General features: G+C 53.4%; 1 protein-coding gene across 4 annotated transcripts in view; it reads left to right on the plus strand.

Moving 5' to 3' along the window:
• Nucleotides 1-27,617, plus strand: part of LOC139275300 (solute carrier organic anion transporter family member 2B1-like) — a 105,040-nt gene that overhangs the window by 59,765 nt on the left and 17,658 nt on the right. For all 4 annotated transcript variants that reach the window (XM_070892574.1, XM_070892575.1, XM_070892576.1 and 1 more), the window contains 9 exons: nt 1,539-1,701; nt 1,800-1,838; nt 5,052-5,264; nt 6,833-6,931; nt 8,953-9,083; nt 13,103-13,196; nt 19,436-19,600; nt 23,597-23,801; nt 25,365-25,515. In XM_070892574.1, the coding sequence (XP_070748675.1) occupies nt 1,539-1,701; nt 1,800-1,838; nt 5,052-5,264; nt 6,833-6,931; nt 8,953-9,083; nt 13,103-13,196; nt 19,436-19,600; nt 23,597-23,801; nt 25,365-25,515 (1,260 nt within the window). The remainder of the gene's footprint in view (nt 1-1,538; nt 1,702-1,799; nt 1,839-5,051; nt 5,265-6,832; nt 6,932-8,952; nt 9,084-13,102; nt 13,197-19,435; nt 19,601-23,596; nt 23,802-25,364; nt 25,516-27,617) is intronic.

The following is a 27,617-nucleotide window of genomic DNA, read 5'->3' on the forward strand; positions in this document are numbered from 1 at the left end:
AAATCCCCCTCATGATTTTGAACACCTCGATCAAATCTCCTCTTGACCCTTTCTGCTCCAAGGAGAACAACCCTAGTGTTTTATATGCAAACCTCACCAATGTGTAAGACTTGCCACCAGGGGGCACACCTGTGGGAGACTTAAGGGTCACCTATGCACCCTGGCCAAGCAGGTATAAAAGGTAGTCCACCACACTGCCCCCTCACTCGAGTTATATTAAAGAGACCAAGGTCACAATGGTTTGAGCTTACAACACAGTCTCGTGGAGTTATTCTGAACTTAACATCCAGCTTCTCCAGTCTCTCCAAATACCTGAAGACCCTTGGCCCCTGGAACCATTCTAGTGACTCGCTTCCACACCCACTCCAAGGCCTTCACATCCTTCCTAAAGTGCGGTGCCCAGAATTGGCCACAATACTCCAGCGGAGGCCGAACCAGGAAGTAAACTAACAGAAAGTGCCCGGGCTAAGATAGACTCTTTCAATTTACTGCCAGGCCAGTTTGCGTATCGCACCTTTGGGTCAGAGTGACATTCTGTTTAAGTAGTGGACTTAACATAATTAATGATGATTGTTGCCAAACTAAATAGATAAATATTGAAACAAGGTGTGGTATGAAGTATATCACCCTATCCTTTCCAACTTTCTTCGTTTTCCAGTAGAAGGTACAGATTCTAACTGTGTCAGCTGTGGCTCAGTGGACAGCACTCTCGACTCTGAGTCAGAAGGTCGTGGGTTCAAGCCCCACTCCAGGGACTTGAGCACAAAATCCAGGCCAACACTCCCAGTGTAGTACCGAGGGAGTGCCGCGCTGTCGGAGGGGCAGCGCTGAGGGAGCGGCGCGCTGTCAGAGGGGCAGTGCTGAGGGAGCGCCGCGCTGTCAGAGGGGCAGTGCTCGGGGAGCGCCGCACTGTCGGAGGGGTAGTGCTGAGGGAGCGCCGCGCTGTCGGAGGGGCAGTGCTCGGGGAGCGCCGCACTGTCGGAGGGGTAGTGCTGAGGGAACGGCGCGCTGTCGGAGGGGCAGTGCTGAGGGAATGCTGCGCGCTGTCGGAGGGGCAGTGCTGAAGGAGCGCCGTGCTGTCGGAAGGGCAGTACTGAGGGAGTGCCGCACTGTCGGAGGGGCAGTACTGAGGGAGCGGCGCGCTGTCGGAGGGGTAGTGCTGAGGGAACGGCGCGCTGTCGGAGGGGCAGTGCTGAGGGAATGCTGCGCGCTGTCGGAGGGGCAGTGCTGAAGGAGCGCCGTGCTGTCGGAAGGGCAGTACTGAGGGAGTGCCGCACTGTCGGAGGGGCAGCGCTGAGGGAGTGAACCACCTCTGAACAGCCTCCAATGCAAGTACATCCTTCCTTAAATACGGAGACCAAAACTGCACGCAGTACTCCAGGTGTGGCCTCACCCAATACCCTGTACAGTTGTAGCAGGACTTCCCTGCTTTTATACTCTATCCCCCCCCTTGCAATAAAGGCCAACATTCCATTTACCTTCCTGATCACTTGCTGTACCTGCACACTAACTTTTTGTGTTTCATGCTGTCATTTCAGATCGGAAGTGCGGGCTTCATAGTGTTTGTGAGTTATTTCGGCAGTCTGGTGCATCGGCCTCGCCTGATTGGTTGTGGAGGGATCCTCGTTAGTGTTGCTGCATTCACAATGGCGCTGCCCCACTTTCTTATGGGATCATACATGTACGATCAGTCCATCGCAAGTGAGTATTTCTTCTGTTCAAGCAGTTCTTGGGGAGGGGTTGTCTTGGGAGACAGTTATTGGCACTTGTTACAGATTATTTTTTATATATATATACAGAAATGGATTGGAACAGAACAGCAGATGCAAGTTTTAAAGGTAGGTTTTTGTGTTGGTGTTTTGCTGACCACGCTTGTGCGAATTGCCGCTGTTCGCACAAGGTTTTGTACTTCCGTTGTGGTGTAAATCCAAGACGCATGATATCTTCTTCATCATCATCATCATCATCATCAGAGACAGTCCCTCGGAATCGAGGAGGACTTTCAGCCATTTAAGGCCTTGTTTTAAGAGTGGCTGAACAGTCCAATACGAGAGCCACAGTCCCTGTCACAGGTGGGACAGACAGTGGTTGAAGGAAAGGGTGGGGTGGGGAGTCTGGTTTGCCGCACGCTCCTTCCGCTGCCTGCGCTTGCTTGCTGCATGCTCTCGGCGACGAGACTCGAGGTGCTCAGCGCCCTCCCGGATGCACTTCCTCCACTTAGGGCGGTCTTTGGCCAGGGACTCCCAGGTGTCGGTGGGGGTGTTGCATTTTATCAGGGAGGCTTTGAGGGTGTTCTTGTAACGTTTCCTCTGCCCACCTGGGGCTCGCTTGCCGTGTAGGAGTTTCGAGTAGAGCGCTTGCTTTGGGATTCTCGTGTCGGGGCATGCGGACAATGTGGCCCTGCCCAGCGGAGCTGGTCGAGTGTGGTCAGTGCTTCAATGCTGGGGATGTTGGTCTGGTCGAGGACACTGACGTTGGTGCGTCTGTCCTCCCAGGGGATTTGTAGGATCTTGCAGAGACATTGCTGGTGGTATTTCTCCAGCGACTTGAGGTGTCTACTGAACATGGTCCATACAGGAGGGCGGGTATTACTACAGCCCAACTACGCACTATATTGTACTACGCACTATATTGTACTACGCACAATAGACTCACCAACATCAGTGTTCTCGATCACGTCAACATCCCCAGCATTTCAAGGACTGTAATGCCTGTATTGGACTGTTCAGTCACCTGTGAACTCACCTTTAGAGTGGAAGTAAGTCTTCCCCAATTTCGAGGGACTGCCTATGATGAAATCCGTGTGCAATGCACCTGCCGATATAATGTTCAGTGCACAAAGCAAGGGAGTTATGTTAGAATCATAGAAATTTACAGCACGGAAGGAGACCATTCGGCGCATCATGTCCATGCCGGCCGACAAAGAGCTACCCAGCCTAATCCCACTTTCCAGCTCTCGGTCCGTAGCCCTGTAGGTTACGGCACTTCAGGTGCACATCCAAGTACTTTTTAAATGTGGTGAGGGTTTCTGCCTCTACCACCTTTTCAGGCAGTGAGTTCCAGACCCCCACCACCCTCTGGGTGAAGAAATTTCCCCTCAAATCCTCTCTAAACCTCCTACCAATTACTTTAAATCTATGCCCCCTGATTGTTGCCCCCTCTGCCAAGGGAAACTGGCCCTTCCTATCCACTATATCCAGGCCCCTCATAATTTTATACACCTGAATCAGATCTCCCCTCAGCCTCCTCTGTTCCAAAGAAAACAGACCCAGCATCTCCAATCTTTCCTCATGGCTAAAATTCTCCAGTCCAGGCAACATTCTTGTAAATCTCCTCTGCACCCTCTCCTGTGCAATCACATCTTTCCTGTAATATGGTGACCAGAACTGCACGCAGTACTCCAGCTGTGGCCTAACCAGTGTTTTTATAACGTTAACCTTTATACATCATTGTTTAAACCTCAGCTGCCGTATTTGAGACCAATTCTGGGCACTGCACTTTAGGAAGGATATCAAGGCCTTGGAGAGGGTGTGGAGGAGATTTAATAGAAAAAGCAAGAAAGACATGAATTTGAACAGCTGTGGAGGCTGGGTCATTGAATATATTTAAGGCAGTGATAGACAGATTTTTGAGCGATAAGGGAGTAAAGGGTTATGGGGAGCGGGCAGGGAAGTGGAGCTGAGTCCATGATCAGATCAGCCATGATCTTATTGAATGGCGGAGCAGGCTCGAGGGGCCGAATGGCCGACTCCTGCTCCTATTTCTTATGTTCTTATAGCGGCTTTCACAACCACTGATCATCCCAAAGCTTTTTTACTGTAATGAAGTACTTTTGAAGTGTAGTCACTGTAGTAACGTAGGAAACGTGGCAGCTAATTTGCACACAGCAAGCTGATAATGTCCAGATCATCTGTTTTTAGTGATGTTGATTGAGGGATAAATATTGGCCAGGACACCGGGGAGAGCTCTCCTGCTTTTCTTTGAAATAGTGCCATGGGATCTTTATGTCCAACTGAGAGGGCAGACGGGGCCTCGGTTTAATGCCTCATCTGAAACACGACAGTGCGGCGCTCCCCCTCAGCACTGCCCCTCCGACAGTGCGGCGCTCCCTCAGCACTGCCCCTCCGACAGTGCGGCGCTCCCCCTCAGCACTGCCCCTCCGACAGTGCGGCGCTCCCTCAGCACTGCCCCTCCGACAGTGCGGCGCTCCCCCTCAGCACTGCCCCTCCGACAGTGCGGCGCTCCCCCTCAGCACTGCCCCTCCGACAGTGCGGCGCTCCCTCAGCACTGCCCCTCCGACAGTGCGGCGCTCCCCCTCAGCACTGCCCCTCCGACAGTGCGGCACTCCCTCAGCACTGCCCCTCCGACAGTGCGGCGCTCCCTCAGCACTGCACTGGGAGTATCAGCCTAGAATTTTGTGCTCAAGTCCCTGGAGTGGGACTTGAACCCACTAACCTTCTGACTCGGAGGAGAGAGAGCTGCCCTCTGAGCTACAGCTGACACTAGGGATGAGGGACTTCAGCGACGTGGAGAGACTGGAGAAGCTGGGGTTGTTCTCCTTGGAGCAGAGAAGGTTAAGGGGAGATTTGATAGTTGTTCAAATTCATGAAGGGGATTTGATAAAGTAAATAAGAAGCCACTGTTTCTAGTGTTGGGAGGGTGGGTAACCAGAGGGACACAGATTGACGATAATCGGCAAAAGAACCAGTGGGGGAGATGCGGAGAATGTTTTTACGCAGCGAGTTGTTGTGATCGGGAACGCGCTGCCTGAAAGGGCGGTGGGAGCAGATTCAACAGTGACTTTCAAACCGGGGATTGGATAAATATTTAGAGGGGAAAATGTGCCGGGCTGTGGGGAAAGAGCGGGGGGGGGGGGGGGAGCAGTGGGACTGATTGGATCGCTCTGTCACAGAGCCGGCACAGGCTCGATGGGCCGAGCGGCCTCCTTCTGTGCTGTTTCATTCCCAGCAGTGCCAACTCAAAGTTTTGCCATGACTTATAAGCTCGTAACTTATTTAAATGAAATAGGCATGATTTTTGTTTGCTTCTAGATAATGTCTCCGATATCTGCTCTGCGACAAGAGCAGCCCAGGAGCTAAACGTTGAGAGCTGCACTGTCAACAATGGCAACAGCGATCACCAAATGCTTTCCCTGCTGATCATTGGGCAGCTGCTGCTGGGAATTGGCGGCGTTCCCATTCAGCCGTTCGGGATCTCCTACGTTGACGATTTTGCCAGCGACAGGAACTCGCCTTTGTATCTCGGTAGGTCGAGCATGCTTTCAGCCCTAGCGTGTACCTGTTGGGTTGAGGACGAAAACCATTTGGGCCGACAGCCCTCTGCTCCACTTAGAAAGAACTTGCATTTATATAGCACCTTTCACGACCACCGGACGTCCCAAAGCGCTTTACAGCCAATGTAGTACTTTTTGGAGTGTGTTAACTGTTGTAATGTGGGAAACTCAGCAGACAATTTGCGCACAGCAAGCTCCCGCAAACAGCAATGTGATAATGACCAGATAATCTGTTTTAGTGATGTTGATTGAGGGATAAATATTGGCCCCAGGACACCGGGGAGAACTCCCCTTGCTCTTCTTTTGAATATTGCAACCGGATCTTTTACATCCACCTGAGAGAACAGGTGGTGCCTCAGTTTGACGTCTCATTCGAAAGACGGCAGCTCCGACAGTGCGGCACTCCCTCAGTACTGCCCCTCCGACAGTGCGGCACTCCCTCAGTACTGCCCCTCCGACAGTGCGGCACTCCCTCAGTACTGCCCCTCCGACGGTGCGGCACTCCCTCAGCACTGCCCCTCCGACAGTGCGGCGCTCCCTCAGTACTGCCCCTCCGACAGTGCGGCACTCCCTCAGTACTGCCCCTCCGACAGTGCGGCGCTCCCTCAGTACTGCCCCTCCGACAGTGCGGCGCTCCCTCAGTACTGCCCCTCCGACAGTGCGGCGCTCCCTCAGTACTGCCCCTCCGACAGTGCGGCGCTCCCTCAGCACTGCCCCTCCGACAGTGCGGTGCTCCCTCAGTACTGCCCCTCCGACGGTGCGGCACTCCCTCAGCACTGCCCCTCCGACAGTGCGGCGCTCCCTCAGTACTGCCCCTCCGACAGTGCGGCGCTCCCTCAGCACTGCCCCTCCGACAGTGCGGCGCTCCCTCAGCACTGCCCCTCCGACAGTGCGGCGCTCCCTCAGTACTGCCCCTCCGACAGTGCGGCACTCCCTCAGCACTGCCCCTCCGACAGTGCGGCGCTCCCTGTACTAGGAGTGTCCGCCTACATTTTTGTGCTCGAGTCTCTGGGGTGGGACTTGAACCCACCACCTCTGACTCCGAGGCGAGAGCGCTGCCCATAGAGCCACGGCTGACAACCGAGCATCGTCCTAGGACCGAGAGAATTTGAGAGACTGTGGGATAAATCAAGGCAGCAAAGAAGCCAAGTCTGAATTTTGTTTTTTTTAAATTCTGGCTTCTGTCGCCTTTTAGAATCCAAGTTTGGCTTCAGCGCACCATAATTCCTGACTCGCCGTGTTTTCCCTCTCACTATCTTGGGTCTGCCGGACTGCATTAACGTTTATCAATATTTAAAGAAGGAAACCGCTCCTCTATTCCCCCTCTCGTGTCGAAGGGGGAATAGAGGAGCTTGTTTCTCCCCAGTCAAGGGAGTAAAGGGTTATGGGGAGCGGGCGGGCAAATGGAGCTGAGTCCATGATCGGATCAGCCATGATAGTATTAAATGGCGGAGCAGGCTCGAGGGGCCGTATGGCCGACTCCTGCTCCTATTTCTGATGTTTTTGTGCTCCCCCTGATTGCTGTGTTTTTCTCCCTAGGGATTCTGTTTGCAGTCAGTGTTCTGGGCCCCGCATTCGGCTTCATGTTGGGCTCTTTTGCTCTCCGATTCTACGTGGACATCGATAAGCAATCAGCGGGTAAGTGCCTCCGTTGGAGGTGCCCAGTCAGGGGTGCCCTTAACCGTGGGTAAAATGGGCACGGTTGGACTGCGCCCCTCCCCCGTTGACTTCAGTGGTCAGGAATATCGGGGCGTGGTGTATAACCAGCCTCGAATTCAATGCTCCCCGTATTAAACCATCACCCACTATTACCCCCCAGTGTATTGTGAAGGGCGTAGCAATTACAGGACCAGGGGGAGGCCATTCAGCCCCTCGAGACTGCTCCACCATTCATCGTCATCATCATCATAGGCGGTCCCTCGAACGAGGATGACTTGCTTCCACACGAGTTCACAGGTGTTTCAATGAAGGACCCCATGTTCCAGGTCCTGAACTCCAATTGAAGGGGGTGGAAGATGCCTGTGCGTGGATTTTTTTAACGTGAGGTGACCGTTGCACATCAGCCACCACACGGGCTTGACAGAACCAGGACGACTGGAGACCAGCTCTGCTGACGTGCATCAGAGGTAGTCCCTCGGAATCGAGGAAGACTTGCTTCCACTCTAAGAGTGAGTTCTCAGGTGAATGAACAGTCCAATACGGGAATTACAGTCTCTGTCACAGGAGGGACAGACAGTGGTTGGAGGAAAGGGAGGGTGGGGAGTCTGGTTTGCCGCACGCTCCTTCCGCTGCCTGCGCTTGGTTTCTGCATGCTCTCGGCGACGAGACTCGAGGTGCTCAGCGCCCTCCCGGATGCACTTCCTCCACTTAGGGCGGTCTTTGGCCAGGGACTCCCAGGTGTCGGTGGGGATGTTGCACTTTATCAGGGAGGCTTTGAGGGTGTCCTTGTAACGTTTCCTCTGCCCACCTGGGGCTCGCTTGCCGTGTCGGAGCTCCACGTAGAGCCATTCACTTAGATCTATATCTTAACTACATCTACCCGCCTTTGCTCTCTATCCCTCGATACCCTGACCCAACAAAAACCTATCCGTCTCAGTCTTGAAAGCTCCAATTGCCCCCTGGCCTCAACAGCTTTTTGGGTGGAGAGAGTTCCAGATTCCCAGCACCCTTTGTGTGAAGAAGTGCTCCCTGACATCACCCCTGAACAGCCGGGCTCTAATTTTAAGGTGACGCCCCCCTTGTTCTGGACTCCCCCTACCCGATCGAACCCTTTAATCATCGTACACACCTCGATTAGATCACCCCCTTATTTTTTCTTTTTCTCTCTTCATTCCTGGGATGTAAGTGTCGCTGGCAAGGCCGGCATTTATTGCCCATCCTTAATTGCCCCCTGAGAAGGTGGTGGTGAGCCACCTTCTTGAACCGCTGCAGTCCGTGATGTGTTTTTCTAGCGGGTTGGTACAACTGAGTGTCTCACTGGGCCATTTCCGAGGGTGATTAAGAGTCAACCACATTGCTGTGTGTCTGGAGTCACATATAGGCCTAGACCAGGTAAGGGCAGCAGATATCCTTCCCCAAAAGGGACATTAGTGAACCAGTTGGGTTTTTACGACAATCCGGTAGTTTCATGGTCACCATTACTGACACGAGGGGGCCGAAATTCAGGGCCTCCGAGAGACTTGTTAATGCTTGTTTGTGGCGGCCATTCGGCAAAATCAGTTAGTGCACCTACTTCCTGAAAGATTGTGCCCCTCCGACAGTGCGGCGCTCCCTCACTACTGCCCCTCCGACAGTGCGGCGCTCCCTCACTACTGCCCCTCCGACAGTGCGGCGCTCCCTCAGTACTGCCCCTCCGACAGTGCGGCGCTCCCTCAGTACTGCCCCTCCGACAGTGCGGCGCTCCCTCACTATTGCCCCTCCGACAGTGCGGCGCTCCCTCAGTACTGCCCCTGGGACAGTGCGGCACTCCCTCAGTACTGCACTGGGAACATCGGCCTCGTGAAGTCTATGGGGTGGGGCTTGAAGCCACAAGCTACTGACTCCGAGACCAGGGACGAGGTACCGGTAGGTGACCCATCGCGATGCCCTTTGTTTTGTGGCTTTGTAGTTTGCGAGTTTATTTGGCCTGATATTAATTGAGTTTTTTTTCTCTGTTACAGACGAGATTGATTTGAAGTTCGGAGACCCGAGGTGGGTGGGAGCCTGGTGGCTTGGTTTTCTCATTGCAGCCAGTTGTGTCCTGTTGTTCTCCATTCCATACTTTTTCTTCCCAAGAGAGATGCCCAAGGAGGTAAGTCCCTTGGCAGAGGTGTCAATCTGAAGGGAGGTGGGAACAGGAGCTGGCCATTCAGTCCTTCAAGCCTGTTAGCAATGACAGCAACATCTATTAATAGCGCCGTTAACTTAATGAAACGTCCCAAGACGCTTCACAGGAGTATTATGCCGTAGAATGTAAGAGCGTGCAGAAATCAAGCGCAGGCAGCGGAAAGAGCATGTGGCAAACCAGTCCCACCCTCCCTTCCCTCAACGACTATCTGTCCCACCTGTGACAGAGTCTGTGGTTCTTGTATTGGACTGTACAGCCGTCCAGAGCTTGGGGCCCAGGCAGCTGAAGGCACGGCCACCGATGGTTGAGCGATTATAATCAGAGATGCTCAGGAGGGCAGAATTAGAGGAGCGTAGACATCTGGGAGGGGGGAGGGGGGAGGGGTGGGAGGAGGGAGGGAGGTGAGGTGAGGGGGTTGTGGGGCTAGAGATAGGGAGGGGCGAGGGCCATGGAGGGAGTTGAAAACAAGGATGAGAATTTTGAAATCGCAGTGTTGCTTAACCGGGAGCCAATGTAGGTCAGCGAGCACAGTGGGTGATGGGTGAGCGGGACTTGGTGCGAGTTAGGACATGGGGCAGCGAGCACAGTGGGTGATGGGTGAGCGGGACTTGGTGCGAGTTAGGACACGGGGCAGCGAGCACAGGTGGTGATGGGTGAGTGGGACTCGGTGCGAGTTAGGACACGGGGCAGCGAGCACAGGGGGTGATGGGTGAGCGGGACTTGGTGCGAGTTAGGACACGGGGCAGCGAGCACAGGGGGTGATGGGTGAGTGGGACTCGGTGCGAGTTAGGACACGGGGCAGCGAGCACAGGGGGTGATGGGTGAGCGGGACTTGGTGCGAGTTAGGACACGGGACAGCGAGCACAGGGGGGTGATGGGTGAGCGGGACTTGGTGCGAGTTAGGACACGGGATAGCGAGCACGGGGTGATGGGTGAGCGGGACTCGGTGCGAGCTAGGACACGGGCAATCTCGGATTTAAAATTAACAATTGACTCCCAGCATCAGTTGCCATTTGGGGAAGAGAGTTTCAAACCTCTCCCACCCTTTGTGTGTAGAAGTGTTTCCTAATTTCACTCCTGAAAGATCTGGCTCTAATATTTAGACTATGACCCTGAGTCCTAGACTCCCCGAACCAGCGGCAATAATGTTTCTCCCTTTCCACCCTATCTGTTTCCCATAATATCCCCTGAAAACTTTTCTCAAATGGTTGGACACACCCATCTTCAAAAACTTGGAAAAGGTACATTTGTCTTGAGTCACTGTGACCCCCCTTGAGCCAATGTGAAGTGATTCTACGAGTGGGATGGGGGAAGGGAAGTGTCCCACGTGCCTGGCAACAGAGACTGGATAAGCAATTTGGGACAAGGGAGCACTCAGGATGAATCTACAGTAGCCCGGGAACCTGCCTTGGCCAAGGTGATTAGATGTCCTCCAGTGCAGACCCCACAGGCTACAGTACTGGTGGGCACCGATCTCGGCATATGTCCCGTTGTCCGGAGGGAGGGAGTATATTTAAACTCAGCCCTGCCGTCCGGGACAACGTTGGCTGACCAGCCAAATATTTCCGAAATTGCCGAGCGGGCGAGGAGGGCACAGTTGGACACAGGTTGATTACATAGGAACATAAGAAATAGGAGCAGGAGTAGGCCAGACGGCCCCTCGAGCCTGCTCCGCCATTCAATAAGATCATGGCTGATCTGATCATGGGCTCAGCTCCACTTCCCTGCCCGCTCCCCATAACCCCTTATTCCCTTATCGGTTAAGAAACTGTCTATCTCTGTCTTAAATTTATTCAATGTCCCGGCTTCCACAGCTCTCTGAGGCAGCGAATTCCACAGATTTACAACCCTCTGAGAGAAGAAATTCCTCCTCATCTCAGTTTTAAGTGGGCAGCCCCTTATTTTAAGATCATACCCTCTAGTTCTAGTCTCCCCTATCAGTGGAAACATCCTCTCTGCATCCACCTTGTCAAGCCCCCTCATAATCTTATACATTTTGACAAGATCACCTCTCAATCATCTGAATTCCAATGTGTATAGGCCCAACCTACTCAACCTTTCCTCATAAGACAACCCCCTCATCTCCGGAATCAATCGAGTGAACCTTCTCTGAACTGCCTCCAATGCAAGTATATCCTTTCGTAAATATGGAAACCAAAACTCACGCGGTTTTGTGGGCGTCGCTGGCAAGGCCGGCATTTATTGCCCATCCCTAATTGCCCCTTGAGAAGTTGGTGATCCGCCTTCTTGAACCGCTGCAGTCCATGTGGTATAGGTGCTCCCACAGTGCTGTTAGGGAACGAGTTCCAGAATTTTGACCCAGTGACGATGAAGGAACGGCCGATATATTTCCAAGTTGGGGTGGTGTGTGACTCGGAGGGGAACGTGGAGGTGGTGGTGTTCCCATAGACCTGCTGCCCTTGTCCTTCTAGGCGGTAGAGGTCGCGGGTTTAGGAGATGCTGCCGAGGCAGATATAACTAATGTAAACCCACTTTTTAAAAAAGAAGGGAGAGAGAAAACAGGTAATTATAGACCGGTTAGCCTGACATCAGTAGTGGGGAAAATGTTGGAATCAATTATTAAAGATGTAATAGCAGCGCATTTGGAAAGCAGTGACAGGATTGGTCCAAGTCAACATGGATTTATGAAAGGGAAATCATGCTTGACAAATCTTCTCGAATTTTTTGACAATGTAACTAGTCGAGTGGACAAGGGAGAACCAGTGGATGTGGTGTATTTAGACTTTCAAAAGGCTTTTGACAAGGTCCCACACAAGAGATTAGTGTGCAAAATTAAAGCACATGTTATTGGGGGTAATGTATTGATGTGGATAGAGAACTGGTTGGCAGACAGGAAGCAAAGAGTGGGAATAAACGGGTCCTTTTCAGAATGGCAGGCAGTAACTAGTGGGGTACCGCAAGGTTCAGTGCTGCCTATTTACAATATACATTAATGATTTGGACGAAGGAATTGAATGTAATATCTCCAAGTTTGCAGATGACACCAAGCTGGGTGGCAGTGTGAGCTGTGAGGAGGATGCTAAGAGGCTGCAGGGTGACTTGGACAGGTTAGGTGAGTGGGCAAATGCATGGCAGATGCAGTATAATGTGGATAAATGTGAGGTTATCCACTTTGGTGGCAAAAACAGAGAGACAGACTATTATCTGAATGGTGACAGATTAGGAAAAGGGGAGGTGCAACGAGACCTGGGTGTCATGGTACATCAGCCATTGAAAGTTGGCATGCAGGTACAGCAGGCGGTGAAGAAGGCAAATGGCATGTTGGCCTTCATAGCGAGAGGATTTGAGTATGGGAGCAAGGAGGTCTTACTACAGTTGTACAGGGCCTTAGTGAGGCCTCACCTGGAATATTGTGTTCAGTTTTGGTCTCCTAATCTGAGGAAAGACATTCTTGCTATTGACGGAGTGCAGCGAAGGTTCACCAGACTGATTCCCAGGATGGCAGGACTAACATATGAAGAAAGACTGGATCGACTAGGCATATATTCCCTGGAATTTAGAAGAATGAGAGGGGATCTGATAGAAACATACAAAATTATGACGGGATTGGATAGGTTAGATGCAGGAAGAATGTTCCCGATGTTGGGGAAGTCCAAAACCAGGGATCACAGTCTAAGGGTAAGGGGTGAGCCATTTAGGACCGAGATGAGGAGAAAATTCTTCACCCAGAGAGTGGTGAACCTGTGGAATTCTCTACCACAGAAAGTTGTTGAGACCAGTTTGTTAAATATATTCAAATGGGAGTTCGATATGGCCCTTATGGCTAAAGTGATCAAGGAGTATGGAGAGAAAGCAGGAATGGGGTACTGAAGTTGCATGTTCAGCCATGATATTGAATGGTGGTGCAGGCTCGAAGGACCGAATGGTCTACTCCTGCACCTATTTTCTATGTTTCTATGTTACCCACAGGAATGACCATCGACGCGATTGATCAGGACACTTCTCCTCTGTTTCTTTTTCAGGACTCCGACGGGAACTCGGAAAAAAATTTGAAGGAATTAAAATCCAGGCAAGAGGATGTGACGCAGAACCTGACGCTGTTCCAGTTCATTCGGAGTAGGTCTCTCCCACGGGCTGTAGGATTTTTCCGACGGGTTTCGAACCCCAAAACATATAAAAACACTGATATTTTCCAAAACAATGGGCTTTATTAAAAAGAAAAAATTACTAAGTTCCTAGTTCAACACTACTGAGTACAGGTTTAAAATGTTGAACATAACATAAGAAATAGGAGCAGGAGTTGGCCATTTGGCCCCTCGAGCCTGCTCCGCCATTTAATAAGATCATGGCTGATCCGATCATGGACTCAGGTCCACTTCCCTGCCCACTCCCCATAACCCCTTATCGGTTAAGAAACTGTCTATTTCTGTCTTAAATATATTCAATGACCCAGCCTCCACAGCTCTCTGAGGCAGCGAATTCCACAGATTTACAACCCTCAGAGAAGAAATTTCTCCTCATCTTAGTTTTAAATGGGATGCCCCTATTCTAAGATCATGCCCCCTAGTTCTAGTCTCCCCCATCAGTGGAAACATCCTCTCTGCATCCACCTTGTCAAGCCCCCTCATAATCTTATACGTTTCGATAAGATCACCTCTCATTCTTCTGCATTCCAATGAGTCGAGGCCCAACCTACTCAACCTTTCCTCATAAGTCAACCCCCTCATCCCCAGAATCAACCTAGTGTACCTTTTCTGAACTGCCTCCAAAGCAAGTATATCCTTTCGTAAATATGGAAACCAAAACTGCACGCAAAACAAAAGTACAAATTCTCCAGCTTACCGATTTTTAAAAATTCAAACGTCGCAACATCTATGCCTCAATTTCGCTAGTTACGTACAATTAAAACTAATTTAACCTGCACAATGTATATTCCCCTAAGTTAGCTGGTTATACACAATGCCTCTCAGTGTATATATCCAAACTGGCTTGCATATAACCCTGTGGGTGATCACTCCAACGGATTCAAACCTTCCCTACAAATGATTCGGATGAGGGAACTAATTGTAATATTTCCAAGTTTGTTGATGACACAACACTTGGTGGGATTGTGAGTTGTGAGGACAATGCAAAGATGCTGCAAGGCGATTTAGATAGGTTAGGTGAGTGGGTAAACACATGGCAGATGCAGTATATCGTGGATAAATGTGAAGTTATCCACTTTGATAGGAAACTATTATTTACCGTATATACTCGCGTATCATGCGACTTTTGAAGACCTAAATTGTAACCTAAATTTGGGGGGTCGCATGATGCGCGAGATACAAAATTTGCGGGTGTGAAGTGCTGGCCAATGTTAGGCTGTTCGGCTGTTAAGCAGACCGTATCCACGCTGAATCTCGGCATGCTCCAACAATCCTCTATGTAAAGACATTTCTCTTGGTTTCTCCTCTCACTCTCCATGATGGTTGTAAATCGAATATCCCTGGTTGATATTAGTTCCTCGATACTCATGACCAAATCATTAGTTTATGTGGAAAACGAGCCAAGTTCCTGCAGCACACCACTAACTACATCCTCCCAATGCAAAAAAAAATCCGTTTGACTCCTGCTGAAATTCTTCTCTTCAGGGGGAGAGAGAGTCGCGGAGGTCGGGGGGGGAGAGAGAGTCGGGGGGGGAGAGAGAGTCGCGGAGGTCGGGGGGGGGGGGGAGAGTCGGGGGGGAGAGCATGGAGAGAGAGAGTACGGAGAGAGAGCAGAATCCACTCGATGTTTCATGTTAAGGTCTGTATTCGATCTCAAAAAAGTGACTTGCATGATACATGAGATATACGGTAAAATCATGTTTTGGGGACGAAAATTTAGGGGTCGCATGATACGCGAGATTGCAGGATACGCGAGTATATACGGTATATGGTGATGGCTTGGGAAGTGTGGATGTACTGAGGGACCTGGGTGTCCTTGTACACCAGTCATTGACAGCAAACATGCCGGTGCAGCAAGCAGTTAGGACGGCAAATGGTACGTTGGCCTTCATTGCAAGAGGATTTGAGTACAGGAGCAAGGATGTCTTACTACAGTTATACAGGGCCTTGGTGAGACCGCACCTGGAGTATTGTATGCAGTTTTGGTCTCCTTACCTAAGAAAGGATATACTTGCCATAGAGGGAGTGCAGCGAAGGTTCACCAGACTGATTCCTGGGATGGCAGGACTGTCGTATGAGGAGAGATTGGGTCGACTAGGCCTGTATTCACTAGAGTTTAGAAGAATGAGAGGGGATCTCATTGAAAGGTATAAAATTCTGACCGGGTTGGACAGACTGGATGCGGGGAGGATGTTTCCCCAGGCTGGGAAGTCTGGAACAAGGGGTCACAGTCTCAGGATACGGGGTAGGAAATTTAGGACCGAGATGAGGAGAAATGTTTTCACTCAGAGGGGGGTGAACCTGTGGAATTCTCTACCACAGAAGGCTGTGGAAGCCAAGTCACTGAATATATTTAAGCGGGAGATAGATAGATTTCTAGACACAAAAGGCATCAAGGGGTATGGAGAGAAAGCGGGACTATGGTGTTGATATAGAGGATCAGCCATGATCATATTGAATGGCGGTGCAGGCTCGAAGGGCCGAATGGCCTACTACTGCTCCTATTTTCTAGGTTTCTATGTTTCTGTCAGCTAATCGCTCCCTTCGATGTCTTCAGCCCAAGAGAAAGATGTCCTTTATCCTCATGTTTTTATAGTTCACAGCACACTGGGCCCGCTTGATAACCGGGTGTCCAGTTGTGTTTGGCCAGTGATAACTTGACCCTTTAGCTGATTGGCCAAACTCAAATGTGCTTCATTACGCCTCTTCCTGTTTGAACTCAAACTGTTTGTCGTGTGGAATGCCCATCCCCCTTGAGGTCCTTTTTCTTCAGCTTGTTTACAGATGACTATCCTTCTCCCACAAGACCTCAGTACCGATTGGCTATCGTGCCATCGGTTCATACAGCACAGAGGGAGGCCATTCAGCCCATCGTGCCTGTGCTGGCTCTCTGAAAGAGCAATCCAACCAGTCCCACTCCCCACACCCTACACCCTCCCCACTCCCGCTCTTTCCCCACAGCCCTGTAATTTTATCCCTTTTCAAATACTTATCCAATTCCCTTTTGAAAGTTACTATTGAATCTGCTCCCACCGCCCTTTCAGGCAGCGTGTTCCCGATCACAAATAAATTCTCCTGATCTCTCCCTCTGGTTCTTTTGCCAAGTTTCTTAAATCTGTGCCCTCTGGTTACTGACCCTCCCGCCAGTGGAAACAATTTCTCCTTATTGCTCTGTCAAAGCCGTTCATGATTCTGAACACCTCGATATTCATCACCTCTGCTCTAAGGAGACCAACCCCAGATTTTCATCCTTGTTTACAAATCCCTCCATGGCCCTCGCCCCTCCCTATCTCTGTAATCTCCTCCAGCCCCACAACCCCCCCCGAGATCTCTGCGCTCCTCAAATTCTGCCCTCCAGAGCATCCCTGATTATAATCATCGGTGGCCGTGCCTTCAGCTGCCTGGGCCCCAAGCTCTGGAACTCCCTCCCTAAGCCTCTCCACCTCTCTACCTCTCTCTCCTCCTTCAAGATGCTCCTTAAAACCCACCTCTTTGACCGAGCATTTGATGACCTGCGCTAATATCTCCTTATGTGGCACAGTGTCAAATATTTGTCTTGTAACACTCCTGTGAAGCACCTTGGGACGTTTGGCTACGTGAAGGGCGCTATATAAATATAAGTTGTTGTTGTCGTCATCGTCTTTCCAGATAACTGACACCCACCCCCCCCCCCCCCCCCGCCTCAACCCTGGAACCATTCTGATAAATCTCCCTGCACCCTCTCCAAGGTATTGAGGTCCATCCTAAAGTGCGGTGCCTCGAATTGGATGCAACACTCCATCATCATCATCATAGACAGTCCCTCGGAATCGAGGAAGACTTGCTTCCACTCCAAAAATGAGTCCTTAGGTGGCTGAACAGTCCAATACGAGAACCACAGTCTCTGTCACAGGTGGGACAGACAGTGGTTGAAGGAAAGGGAGGGTGGGACAGGTTTGCCGCATGCTCCTTCCGCTGCCTGCGCTTGCTTTCTGCATGCTCTCGGCGACGAGACGCGAGGTGCTCAGCGCCCTCCCGGATGCACTTCCTCCACTTAGGGCGGTCTTTGGCCAGGGACTCCCGGATGCCGGTGGGGATGTTGCACTTTATCAGGGAGGCTTTGAGGGTGTCCCTTGTAACTATTCCGCTGCCCACCTTTTATCTCGCTTGCCGTGAAGGAGTTCCGAGTAGAGCGCTTGCTTTGGGAGTCTCGTGTCTGGCATGTGGACGATGTGGCCCCGCCCAGCGGAGCTGGTTGAGTGTGGTCAGTGCTTCGATGCTGGGGATGTTGGCTTAGTCGAGGACGCTAACGTTGGTGCGTCTGTCCTCCCAGGGGATTTGCAGGATCTTGCTCTGCAGCGAGGGGCTAACCAGTGGTTTATAAAGGTTTAGCATACCAGCAATGGAAATTGGGGGTCATCAGGGGTCAATACTTTAAGTGATGTGTCTGGCCCCTGCCTTTTGTGCATTTCACAACAGTTTGGCTTCACAGTGAAATCTTTGGTTGACCTTGTCTCCTGGAATTAAGTTGGACAAAATCTGTTGCTCATGTTTGTTCCTGTTGCTGTTTTTGGCACGGGACCGTAGATTGAAGCTCGAAGATTGTTTTGGAACCAGCAGCTGGATCATACAGATTTAATCAGGTCCCAGAGGCACCCTCTCTCTCTCTCTCTCTCACAACAGCAACTTGCATTTATATAGCACCTTTAACGTAGTACAACGTCCCAAGTTGCTTCACGGGTGTGTTCGCAGACAACAACTTGACACCGAGCCGCATAAGGAGATATTGGGGCAGGCTTGGTAAAAGAGGTCGGCTTTAAGGAGCATCTTAAAGGAGCAAAGAGAGGCGGAGAGGTTTAGGAGAGAGTTCCAGAGCTTGGGGTCTCGGCAACTGAAGGCACGGCTGCTGATGATTTGGGCGATTTAAAATCGGGAACTGAAAAAAAGGGCAGAATTGGAGGAGCGCAGGGATCTCTGGGGGGTTGTAGGGCTGGAGGAGGTTACAGAGACAGGGAGGGGCAAGGGCCATGGAGGGACTTCAAAACCAGGATAAGAATTTTAAATGTGAGGAGGGTGTGAGGCCCTGAAGGGATTTTGAATTCGAGGCATTGCTGAGCAGGAGCCAATGTAGGTCAGTGAGTACGTACTCCCGGGAGTGACAGGCCCCTTTTACCAGAGAATTTTGCTCATGGCAGCTGTCAGCAGACTGTTTCAATCAAGCTGGCACAGGCCTCAAAGAGCTGCCAATCCTCTTGTACGGAAAAACAAGTAGGGACATGAGTTTCGTTGCTTCAGTGGTCGGTGTGCAAAATATTCCTTCACTTGGAGGGGAAAGAGGGAACATGAAATGGCAAAGTCCAAGTGCTGATGGGGCAAAATTGACGCTATTATTGATGAAGGTCATGGGTTCAAGTCCCACTCCACAGACTTGAGCACAAATGTCTAAGCTGACTCTCCCAGTGCAGTGCCGAGGGAGTGCCGCACTGTCGGAGGGGCAGTGCCGAGGGAGTGCCGCACTGTCGGAGGGGCAGTGCCGTGTATGTGCCGCACTGTCGGAGGGGCAGTGCCGTGTATGTGCCGCACTGTCGGAGGGGCAGTGCCGAGGGAGCGCCGCACTGTCGGAGGGGCAGTGCCGAGGGAGTGCCGCACTGTCGGAGGGGCAGTGCCGAGGGAGTGCCGCACTGTCGGAGGGGCAGTGCCGAGGGAGCGCCGCACTGTCGGAGGGGCAGTGCCGAGGGAGCGCCGCACTGTCGGAGGGGCAGTGCCGAGGGAGCGCCGCACTGTCGGAGGGGCAGTGCCGAGGGAGTGCCGCACTGTCGGAGGGGCAGTGCCGAGGGAGTGCCGCACTGTCGGAGGGGCAGTGCCGAGGGAGTGCCGCACTGTCGGAGGGGCAGTGCCGAGGGAGCGCCGCACTGTCGGAGGGGCAGTGCCGAGGGAGTGCCGCACTGTCGGAGTGTCCTCTTTCATATAAGACGTTAAACCAAGTCTTCTCTCTCTCCTGGACGTAAATGTGAGGATGTAACGAAGACAATTGGACATGTAGTTGAAGGGGGCTGCTTTGCAGGGTTATGGGGGAAAAAGCTTGGGTGTGGGACTAAATGAGATCGCTCTGTCGGACAGCTGACACAGGCATGATGGGTCCAATGGCCTCGCTCGGTGCTGTAAGACTCTATGATTGTATTGTGCGAAGACGCAAAGCTCCTACCTCAACTTTGCTTGTCTTTCCCGCAGGTTTCCCTCGGATATTGCTGCGCACATTGCGGAGTTCGATTTACCTGCTGGTGGTGTTGGCGCAGGTGTGTATGTCGGCCCTGATGTCCGGGTTAGCCGTCTTCATCGGCAAGTTCCTGGAGCAGCAGTTCAGTGTCACCGCATCGTTTGCAAACCTCCTGATCGGTGAGCACATCGGGAAAACATGTGGATTCTTTCTGAAGCTCGAATCGATCCCTCGGGATTCCTCTTGTTTTCGTTCCCTTCCGGTTGACAAAGACTGGGAGGTGAGGGGGGGGGGGTAGTTGGGGACATGGTCTCTGTAACCTCCCCAGTCCCACAATCACAGCCCCTCCCTATCTCTGTAACCTCCTCCAGCCCCTCCCTATCTCTCTCATCTCCCCCAGCCCCTCCTTACCTCTGTAACCTCCCCCAGCCCCACAATCACAGCCCCTCCCTATCTCTGTAACCTCCTCCAGCCCCTCCCTATCTCTCTCATCTCCCCCAGCCCCTCCTTACCTCTGTAACCTCCCCCAGCCCCACAATCACAGCCCCTCCCTAGCTCTGTAACCTCCCCCAGCCTCACAATCACAGCCCCTCCCTATCTCTGTAACCTCCTCCAGCCCCTCCCTATCTCTCATCTCCCCCAGCCCCTCCTTACCTCTAACCTCCCCAGTCCCACAATCACAGCCCCTCCCTATCTCTCTAACCTCCCCCAGCCCCACAATCACAGCCCCTCCCTATCTCTGTAACCTCCCCCAGCCCCACAATCACAGCCCCTCCCTAGCTCTGTAACCTCCCCCAGCCCCACAATCACAGCCCCTCCCTAGCTCTGTAACCTCCCTCAGCCCCACAATCACAGCCCCTCCCTATCTCTGTAACCTCTCCCAGCCCCACAATCACAGCCCCTCCCTAGCTCTGTAACCTCCCCCAGCCCCACAATCACAGCCCCTCCCTAGCTCTGTAAACTCCCTCAGCCCCACAATCACAGCCCCTCCCTATCTCTGTAACCTCCCCCAGCCCCACAATCACAGCCCCTCCCTATCTCTGTAACCTCCTCCAGCCCCACAATCCCAGCTCCTCCCTATCTCTGTAACCTCCTCCAGCCCCTCCCTATCTCTCTCATCTCCCCCAGCCCCTCCTTACCTCTGTAACCTCCCCCAGCCCCACAATCACAGCCCCTCCCTCTCTCTGTAACCTCCTCCAGCCCCACAATCCCAGCTCCTCCCTATCTCTGTAACCTCCTCCAGCCCCTCCCTATCTCTCTCATCTCCCCCAGTCCCTCCCTATCTCTGTAACCTCCCCCAGCCCCACAATCCCAGCTCCTCCTTATCTCTGTAACCTCCTCCAGCCCTACAATCCCAACCCCTCCCTATCTCTGTAACCTCCCCCAGCATCACAGCCCCCCGAGATGTCTGCATTTCTCAAATTCGGCCCTCCTGAGCATCCCTGATTATAATCGCTCCACCATCGGTGGCCGTGCCTTCAGCTGCCTGGGCCCCAAGCTCTGGAACTCTCTCCCTAAACCTCTCCGCCTCTTTGCCTCACTTTCCTCCTTCAAGACGTTCCTTAAAACCTACCTCTTTGACCAAACTTTTGGTCACCTGCCCTAATTTCTACTTATGCGGCTCGGTGTCAAATTTTTGTCGCATAATACTCCCGTGAAGCACCTTGGGACGTTTCACTACGTTAAAGGCGCTATATAAATACAAGTTGTGTTTGAATATTTGTTTTAACATAGACTCATTTGATGTCCCGTATGGGAACATCGGTGGATTTTCTCATCGCTGGAGTCAGCTGTGGCTCAGTGGGCAGCACACTCGCCTCTGAGTCAGAAGGTCGTGGGTTCAAGTCCCACTCCAGGGACTCCAGCACAAAAATTCCAGACTGACACTCCCAGTGCAGTGCTGAGGGAGTGCTGCACTGTCGGAGATGCTGCGCTTCGGATGAGACGTTAAACCGAGGCCCCGCCTGCTCTCTCAGGTGGATGTAAAAGATCCCACGGCCACTATTTCGAAGAAGAGCAGGGGAGTTCTCCCCGGTGTCCTGGGGGCCAATATTTATAGAAAGAAATAGAAATGTACAGCGCAGAAGGAGGCCATTCCGGCCCATCGTGTCCGTGCCGGCTCACAAAGAGCCGCACGGCCCTCGGTCAGCAGCCCTGAAGGTTACATATAAACCTATGAGCAATGAACAATGGCGGACAGGTAAAGGGCACCCAGCCCAACCAGTCCGCCCCACACAACTGCGACACCCCTTACACCGAAACATTCTACACTCCACCCCAACCGGAGCCATGCGATCTCCTGGGAGAGGCAAAAACCAGATTTAAAAAAAACCCAGGCCAATTGGGGAAAATTCCCCTCCAACCCATCCAGGTGATCGAGACTAGTCCAGGAGATCACCCTGGCCATATTCGATTCCCTGCAATACTTACCATCGTATCTGCACCAGCCAACAAGAGGTTATCCAGTCTAATCCCACTTACCAGCTTATCCCTCAACTAACGTGGCCAAAACACATTGGGGCCAAAGTTGCCCGTTTGTACCTGACCCGCGGCGGGCACGGGTCGATGCGGACTGGCCCCCACAGGGCCGCCATTTTGGATAGTGCCATCCTTTAGTTTTGGAGCGGTGTAGGGGACCGCGCCGTCTCTTTTCCTGCCCCCTTGGGCAAGCGCCGACCCCTTACTGACCGGCGACGCCCACCTCCCGTGAACTGCCCCGTCGGTCAGTGCCGCCGACAGCTTTCTCTGTCGGTGCCCTTTCTCTGGCTGGGCGGCGCGTCATCCCTTTAAAGGGGAGGGCGCACTGCCGGCGACTCCGTGTTATTTGTTTTTTGTCGGCCGACTGCCTCGTCGGGCCGAGAGTTCTGCTCCCCGGGTTCGGCCGGGCCGCCAACAGGCTAGCCTGGGCAGCCCCCTCTTGTCCCGGCCTGGTGGCCCGGTGTTTGCCACTAGTTGGCTGCAGAGCTCGCAGCGGCCTGCCCCTTTAACTGAAGGGGAGGGGCGTTGTGACGCACCAGCGTGATGTCATCGTGAGCGCGGCGCTGACGAATTCGAGCGTCGGCCACTCCGACCCGAACGTATATCCGCCCCGCTCCCAATATAAAACCCACACAGCGCTAAATGTCTCCGGATTGTCCATCCCGCGATACCTTCGAGATCGGTAGGTGCGCCCTGTTTCGGGCGGAGGGGGGCAATTTCGATCCCATTGTCGCGTCAGTAACACGTTGCTGTTTGTGGGAGCTTGCTGTGCGCAGGTTGGCTGCCGGGTTTCCCTATGTTACAACAGCGACGACCTATGGGGCTGGGAAGGAGCATCATTATCCATAGGCAGTCCCTCGGAGTCGAGGAAGACTTGCTTCCACTCCCAAAGTGAGTTCTCAGGTGACTGAACAGTCCAATACGGGAATTACAGTCTCTGTCACAGGTGGGACAGACAGTGGTTGAGGGAAGGGGAGGGTGGGACAGGTTTACCGCATGCTCCTTCCGCTGCCTGCGCTTGCTTTCTGCATGCTCTCGGCGACGAGACTCGAGGTGCTCAGCGCCCTCCCGGATGCACTTCCTCCACTTAGGGTGGTCTTTGGGCCAGGGACTCCCAGGTGGGGATGTTGCACTTTATCAGGGAGGCTTTGAGGGTGTCCCTTGTAACGTTTCCTCTGCCCAACTTTGGCTCGCTTGCCGTGTAGGAGTTGCAAGTAGCGCACTTGCTTCGGGAGTCTTGTGTCGGGGATGCGGGCAACGCCAGTGGATATTGTTGTGTCTGGAGAAAGAGTCAGACTGAACGCTGTGAGCTCAAAGTAAAGTGTGACCTTAGTCTTTTATTGCAGGTCTCCAGAGTGCGCCTCCAGCCTGTGAAGCCTCCTTAAATACCTGTGCTCCCAAGGGATTATGGGACCCCTTGGGACTCCGGGGGATGAGCCCTCTGGTGGCCGTACAGAGTAAATACAAGTCCACATATATAACAGATGCCACTCGGCACAGGAACTCTGGCTGGTGTTCCTCACGGCAAACGAGCCAAAGGTGGGAAGGAGCTGGCAGTGTTGAGATACACGCCGCTGATTCCGGGACTGACAACTCGCTCCCACACGAAGGTTTACTCCTGCGTTTGTTGTCTGTGGTAAATTAATTTGACTGCACCAATTTTTTTTTAACTCTGCCTTTTTTTGTTCCAACTCAAGGGAGTATTCACGTCCCCGGGGCTGTGCTTGGCATCTTGATTGGCGGGGCCATCCTGAGGAGGTTTAACATGACCCTCCGTGGGTCGGCAATCATGTGCTTCATGTCCATATTTGTCTCCATCTGTGCTGCTGCCCCGCTCCTGTTCCTGGGTTGCTCCACGCAGAAGGTCGCGGGCTTGACACACAACTACAAATTCCTCAACAGGTACTGTACAACCCCACAGCCACGGGATCAGAACATAAGAAATAGGAGCAGGAGTCGGCCATACGGCCCCTCGCGCCTGCTCCGCCATTTAATACGATCATGGCTGATCCGATCATGGGCTCAGCTCCACTTCCCTGCCCGCTCCCCATAACCCCTTAATCCCTTATCGGTTAAGAAACTGTCTATCTCTGTCTTAAATATATTCAATGACCCAGCCTCCACAGCTCTCTGAGGCAGCGAATTCCACAGATTTACAACCCTCAGAGAAGAAATTCCTCCTCATCTCAGTTTTAAATGGGCGGCCTCTAATTCTAAGTTCTAGTCTCCCCTAAAGCTGTTTCCCCTCGGTTGATGTGTTGGCAATGACTCAGGGGCAACACTTCCTCTCACCTCTGAGTCAGAAGGTTGTGGGTTCAGGTCTTACTCCAGAGACTTGAGCACAAAATCTAGGCTGACACTCCAGTGAAGTACTGAGGGAGAGCTGCACTATCGGAGGGGCAGTACTGAGGGAACAATACTGAGATCAGTAATGACAGTGCGGCGCTCCCTCATTACTGCCCCTCCGACAGTGCGGCGCTCCCTCAGTACTGCCCCTCCGACAGTGCAGCGCTCCCTCAGCACTGCCCCTCCGACAGTGCGGCGCTCCCTCATTACTGCCCCTCCGACAGTGCGGCGCTCCCTCATTACTGCCCCTCCGACAGTGCGGCGCTCCCTCAGTACTGCCCCTCCGACAGTGCGGCGCTCCCTCAGCACTGCCCCTCCGACAGTGCGGCGCTCCCTCAGTACTGCCCCTCCGACAGTGCGGCGCTCCCTCAGTACTGCCCCTCCGACAGTGCGGCGCTCCCTCAGTACTGCCCCTCCGACAGTGCGGCGCTCCCTCAGCACTGCCCCTCCGACAGTGCGGCGCTCCCTCAGCACTGCCCCTCCGACAGTGCGGCGCTCCCTCAGCACTGCCCCTCCGACAGTGCGGCGCTCCCTCAGCACTGCCCCTCCGACAGTGCGGCGCTCCCTCAGCACTGCCCCTCCGACAGTGCGGCGCTCCCTCAGCACTGCCCCTCCGACAGTGCGGCGCTCCCTCAGTACTGCCCCTCCGACAGTACGGTGCTCCCTCAGTACTGCCCCTCCGACAGTACGGCGCTCCCTCAGAACTGCCCCTCCGACAGTGGCAAGGCCGGCATTTATTGCCCATCCCTAATTGCCCCGTGAGAAGGTGGTGGTGAGCCGCCTTCTTGAACCGCTGCAGTCCGTGTGGTGAAGGTGCTCCCACAGTGCTGTTAGGGAGGGAGTTCCAGGATTGTGACCCAGCGACGATGAAGGAACGGCCGATATATTTCCAAGTTGGGATGGTGTGTGACTCAGAGATTGTGGTCAGAATTGAGACTAATTGTTGAGGAACAGAACTAGGGGAAATTTATTGTACATCTAAATCCATGCTGCTCATGACCTGGGTGCACTGGCAGACATAGTTCACCTTGGTGATGCTTCGAACAAAATGTTTAAATGGAGAGGATGAATAAATATCGGTTCTATTGCTTTAAAACCATTTTTCTCTACACTTTCTAGCACATCGGGCGTTGAGCTGAGCTGTAATCAAGGATGTTCCTGCAGAGATCAGGCCTACAATCCAGTCTGCTCCAGCAGTGGCCTTGAATTCCTCTCTCCGTGTCATGCAGGCTGTAACTCTGTCTCCTTCGAAGACCAACGAAGAGTTGTGGTAAGTTCGGTGAGACGGTTTTAACCCACGAGCCCTGAACTGAGATGATGTGACCAGCGTAACCTGCAGTTGGGGTATCTGCTGTGGCTCAGTGGGCAGCACCCTCGCCTCTGAGTCAGAAGGTCGTGGGTTCAAGTCCCACTCCAGAAACTTGAGCACTTAAATCTAGGCTGACACTCCCAGTGCAGTACTGAGGGAGCGCCGCATTGTCGGAGGGGCAGTACTGAGGGAGCGCCGGACTGTCGGAGGGGCAGTACTGAGGGAGCGCTGCATTGTCGGAGGGGCAGTACTGAGGGAGCGCTGCATTGTCGGAGGGGCAGTACTGAGGGAGCGCCGCATTGTCGGAGGGACAGTACTGAGGGAGCGCTGCACTGTCGGAGGGGCAGTGCTGAGGGAGCGCCGCATTGTCGGAGGGGCAGTACTGAGGGAGTGCCGCACTGTCGGAGGGGCAGTGCTGAGGGAGTGCCGCACTGTCGGAGGGGCAGTACTGGGGGAGTGCCGCACTGTCGGAGGGGCAGTACTGAGGGAGCGCTGCACTGTCGGAGGGGCAGTACTGAGGAAGCGGCGCACTGTCGGAGGGGCAGTACTGAGGGAGCGCTGCATTGTCGGAGGGGCAGTACTGAGGGAGCGCTGCACTGTCGGAGGGGCAGTACTGAGGAAGCGCCGCACTGTCGGAGGGGCAGTACTGAGGGAGCGCTGCATTGTCGGAGGGGCAGTACTGAGGGAGCGCTGCACTGTCGGAGGGGCAGTACTGAGGGAGCGCTGCACTGTCGGAGGGGCAGTATTGAGGGAGAGCTGCACTGTCGGAGGGGCAGTACTGAGGGAGCGCTGCATTGTCGGAGGGGCAGTACTGAGGGAGCGCGCACTGTCGGAGGGGCAGTACTGAGGAAGCGCCGCACTGTCGGAGGGGCAGTACTGAGGGAGCGCTGCATTGTCGGAGGGGCAGTACTGAGGGAGCGCCGCACTGTCGGAGGGGCAGTACTGAGGGAGCGCCGCACTGTCGGAGGGGCAGTACTGAGGGAGCGCCGCACTGTCGGAGAGGCAGTACTGAGGGAGTGCTGCACTGTCGGAGGGGCAGTACTGAGGGAGCGCTGCACAGTCGGAGGGGCAGTACTGAGGGAGCACGCACTGTCGGAGGGGCAGTACTGAGGAAGCGCCGCACTGTCGGAGGGGCAGTACTGAGGGAGCGCTGCATTGTCGGAGGGGCAGTACTGAGGGAGCGCTGCACTGTCGGAGGGGCAGTACTGAGGGAGCGCTGCACTGTCGGAGGGGCAGTACTGAGGGAGCGCTGCACTGTCGGAGGGGCAGTATTGAGGGAGTGCTGCACTGTCGGAGGGGCAGTACTGAGGGAGCGCTGCATTGTCGGAGGGGCAGTACTGAGGGAGCGCGCACTGTCGGAGGGGCAGTACTGAGGAAGCGCCGCACTGTCGGAGGGGCAGTACTGAGGGAGCGCTGCATTGTCGGAGGGGCAGTACTGAGGGAGCACGCACTGTCGGAGGGGCAGTACTGAGGGAGCGCCGCACTGTCGGAGGGGCAGTACTGAGGGAGCGCTGCATTGTCGGAGGGGCAGTACTGAGGAAGCGCTGCATTGTCGGAGGGGCAGTACTGAGGGAGTGCTGCACTGTCGGAGGGGCAGTACTGAGGGAGCGCTGCATTGTCGGAGGTGCCTACTTTCGGATGAGAAGTTAAACCGAGGCCCATGTCTGCCCTCTCAGGTGAATGTAAAAAATCCCAGGGCACTATTTGAAAGAAGAGCAGGGGAGTTCTCCCTGGTGTCCTGGGTCCAATATTTATCCTTAAGCAACATAACATAAAAACAGATTATCTGGTCGTTATCACGTTGCTGTGTGTGGGAGCTTGCTGTGCACAAATTGGCCACCGTGTTTGCCACATTACAACAGTGACTGCACTCCAAAAGTACTTCATTGGCTGTAAAGCACTTTGAGATGCTCTTAGATCATGAAAGGCGTTATATGAATGCAAGTCCTTTTTAGATATATCATTCCCGGGTCAACTACAGTGGGTTAGATGCACAATAAAGCTCTCAAGTGTCCCACCAATGGGGAATTCAAGAGAAACTTCTTTACCCAGAGAGCGGTGAG

The sequence above is a fragment of the Pristiophorus japonicus genome, chromosome 10 (assembly GCF_044704955.1).
Source record: "Pristiophorus japonicus isolate sPriJap1 chromosome 10, sPriJap1.hap1, whole genome shotgun sequence".
Classification (NCBI taxonomy): domain Eukaryota; kingdom Metazoa; phylum Chordata; class Chondrichthyes; family Pristiophoridae; genus Pristiophorus; species Pristiophorus japonicus.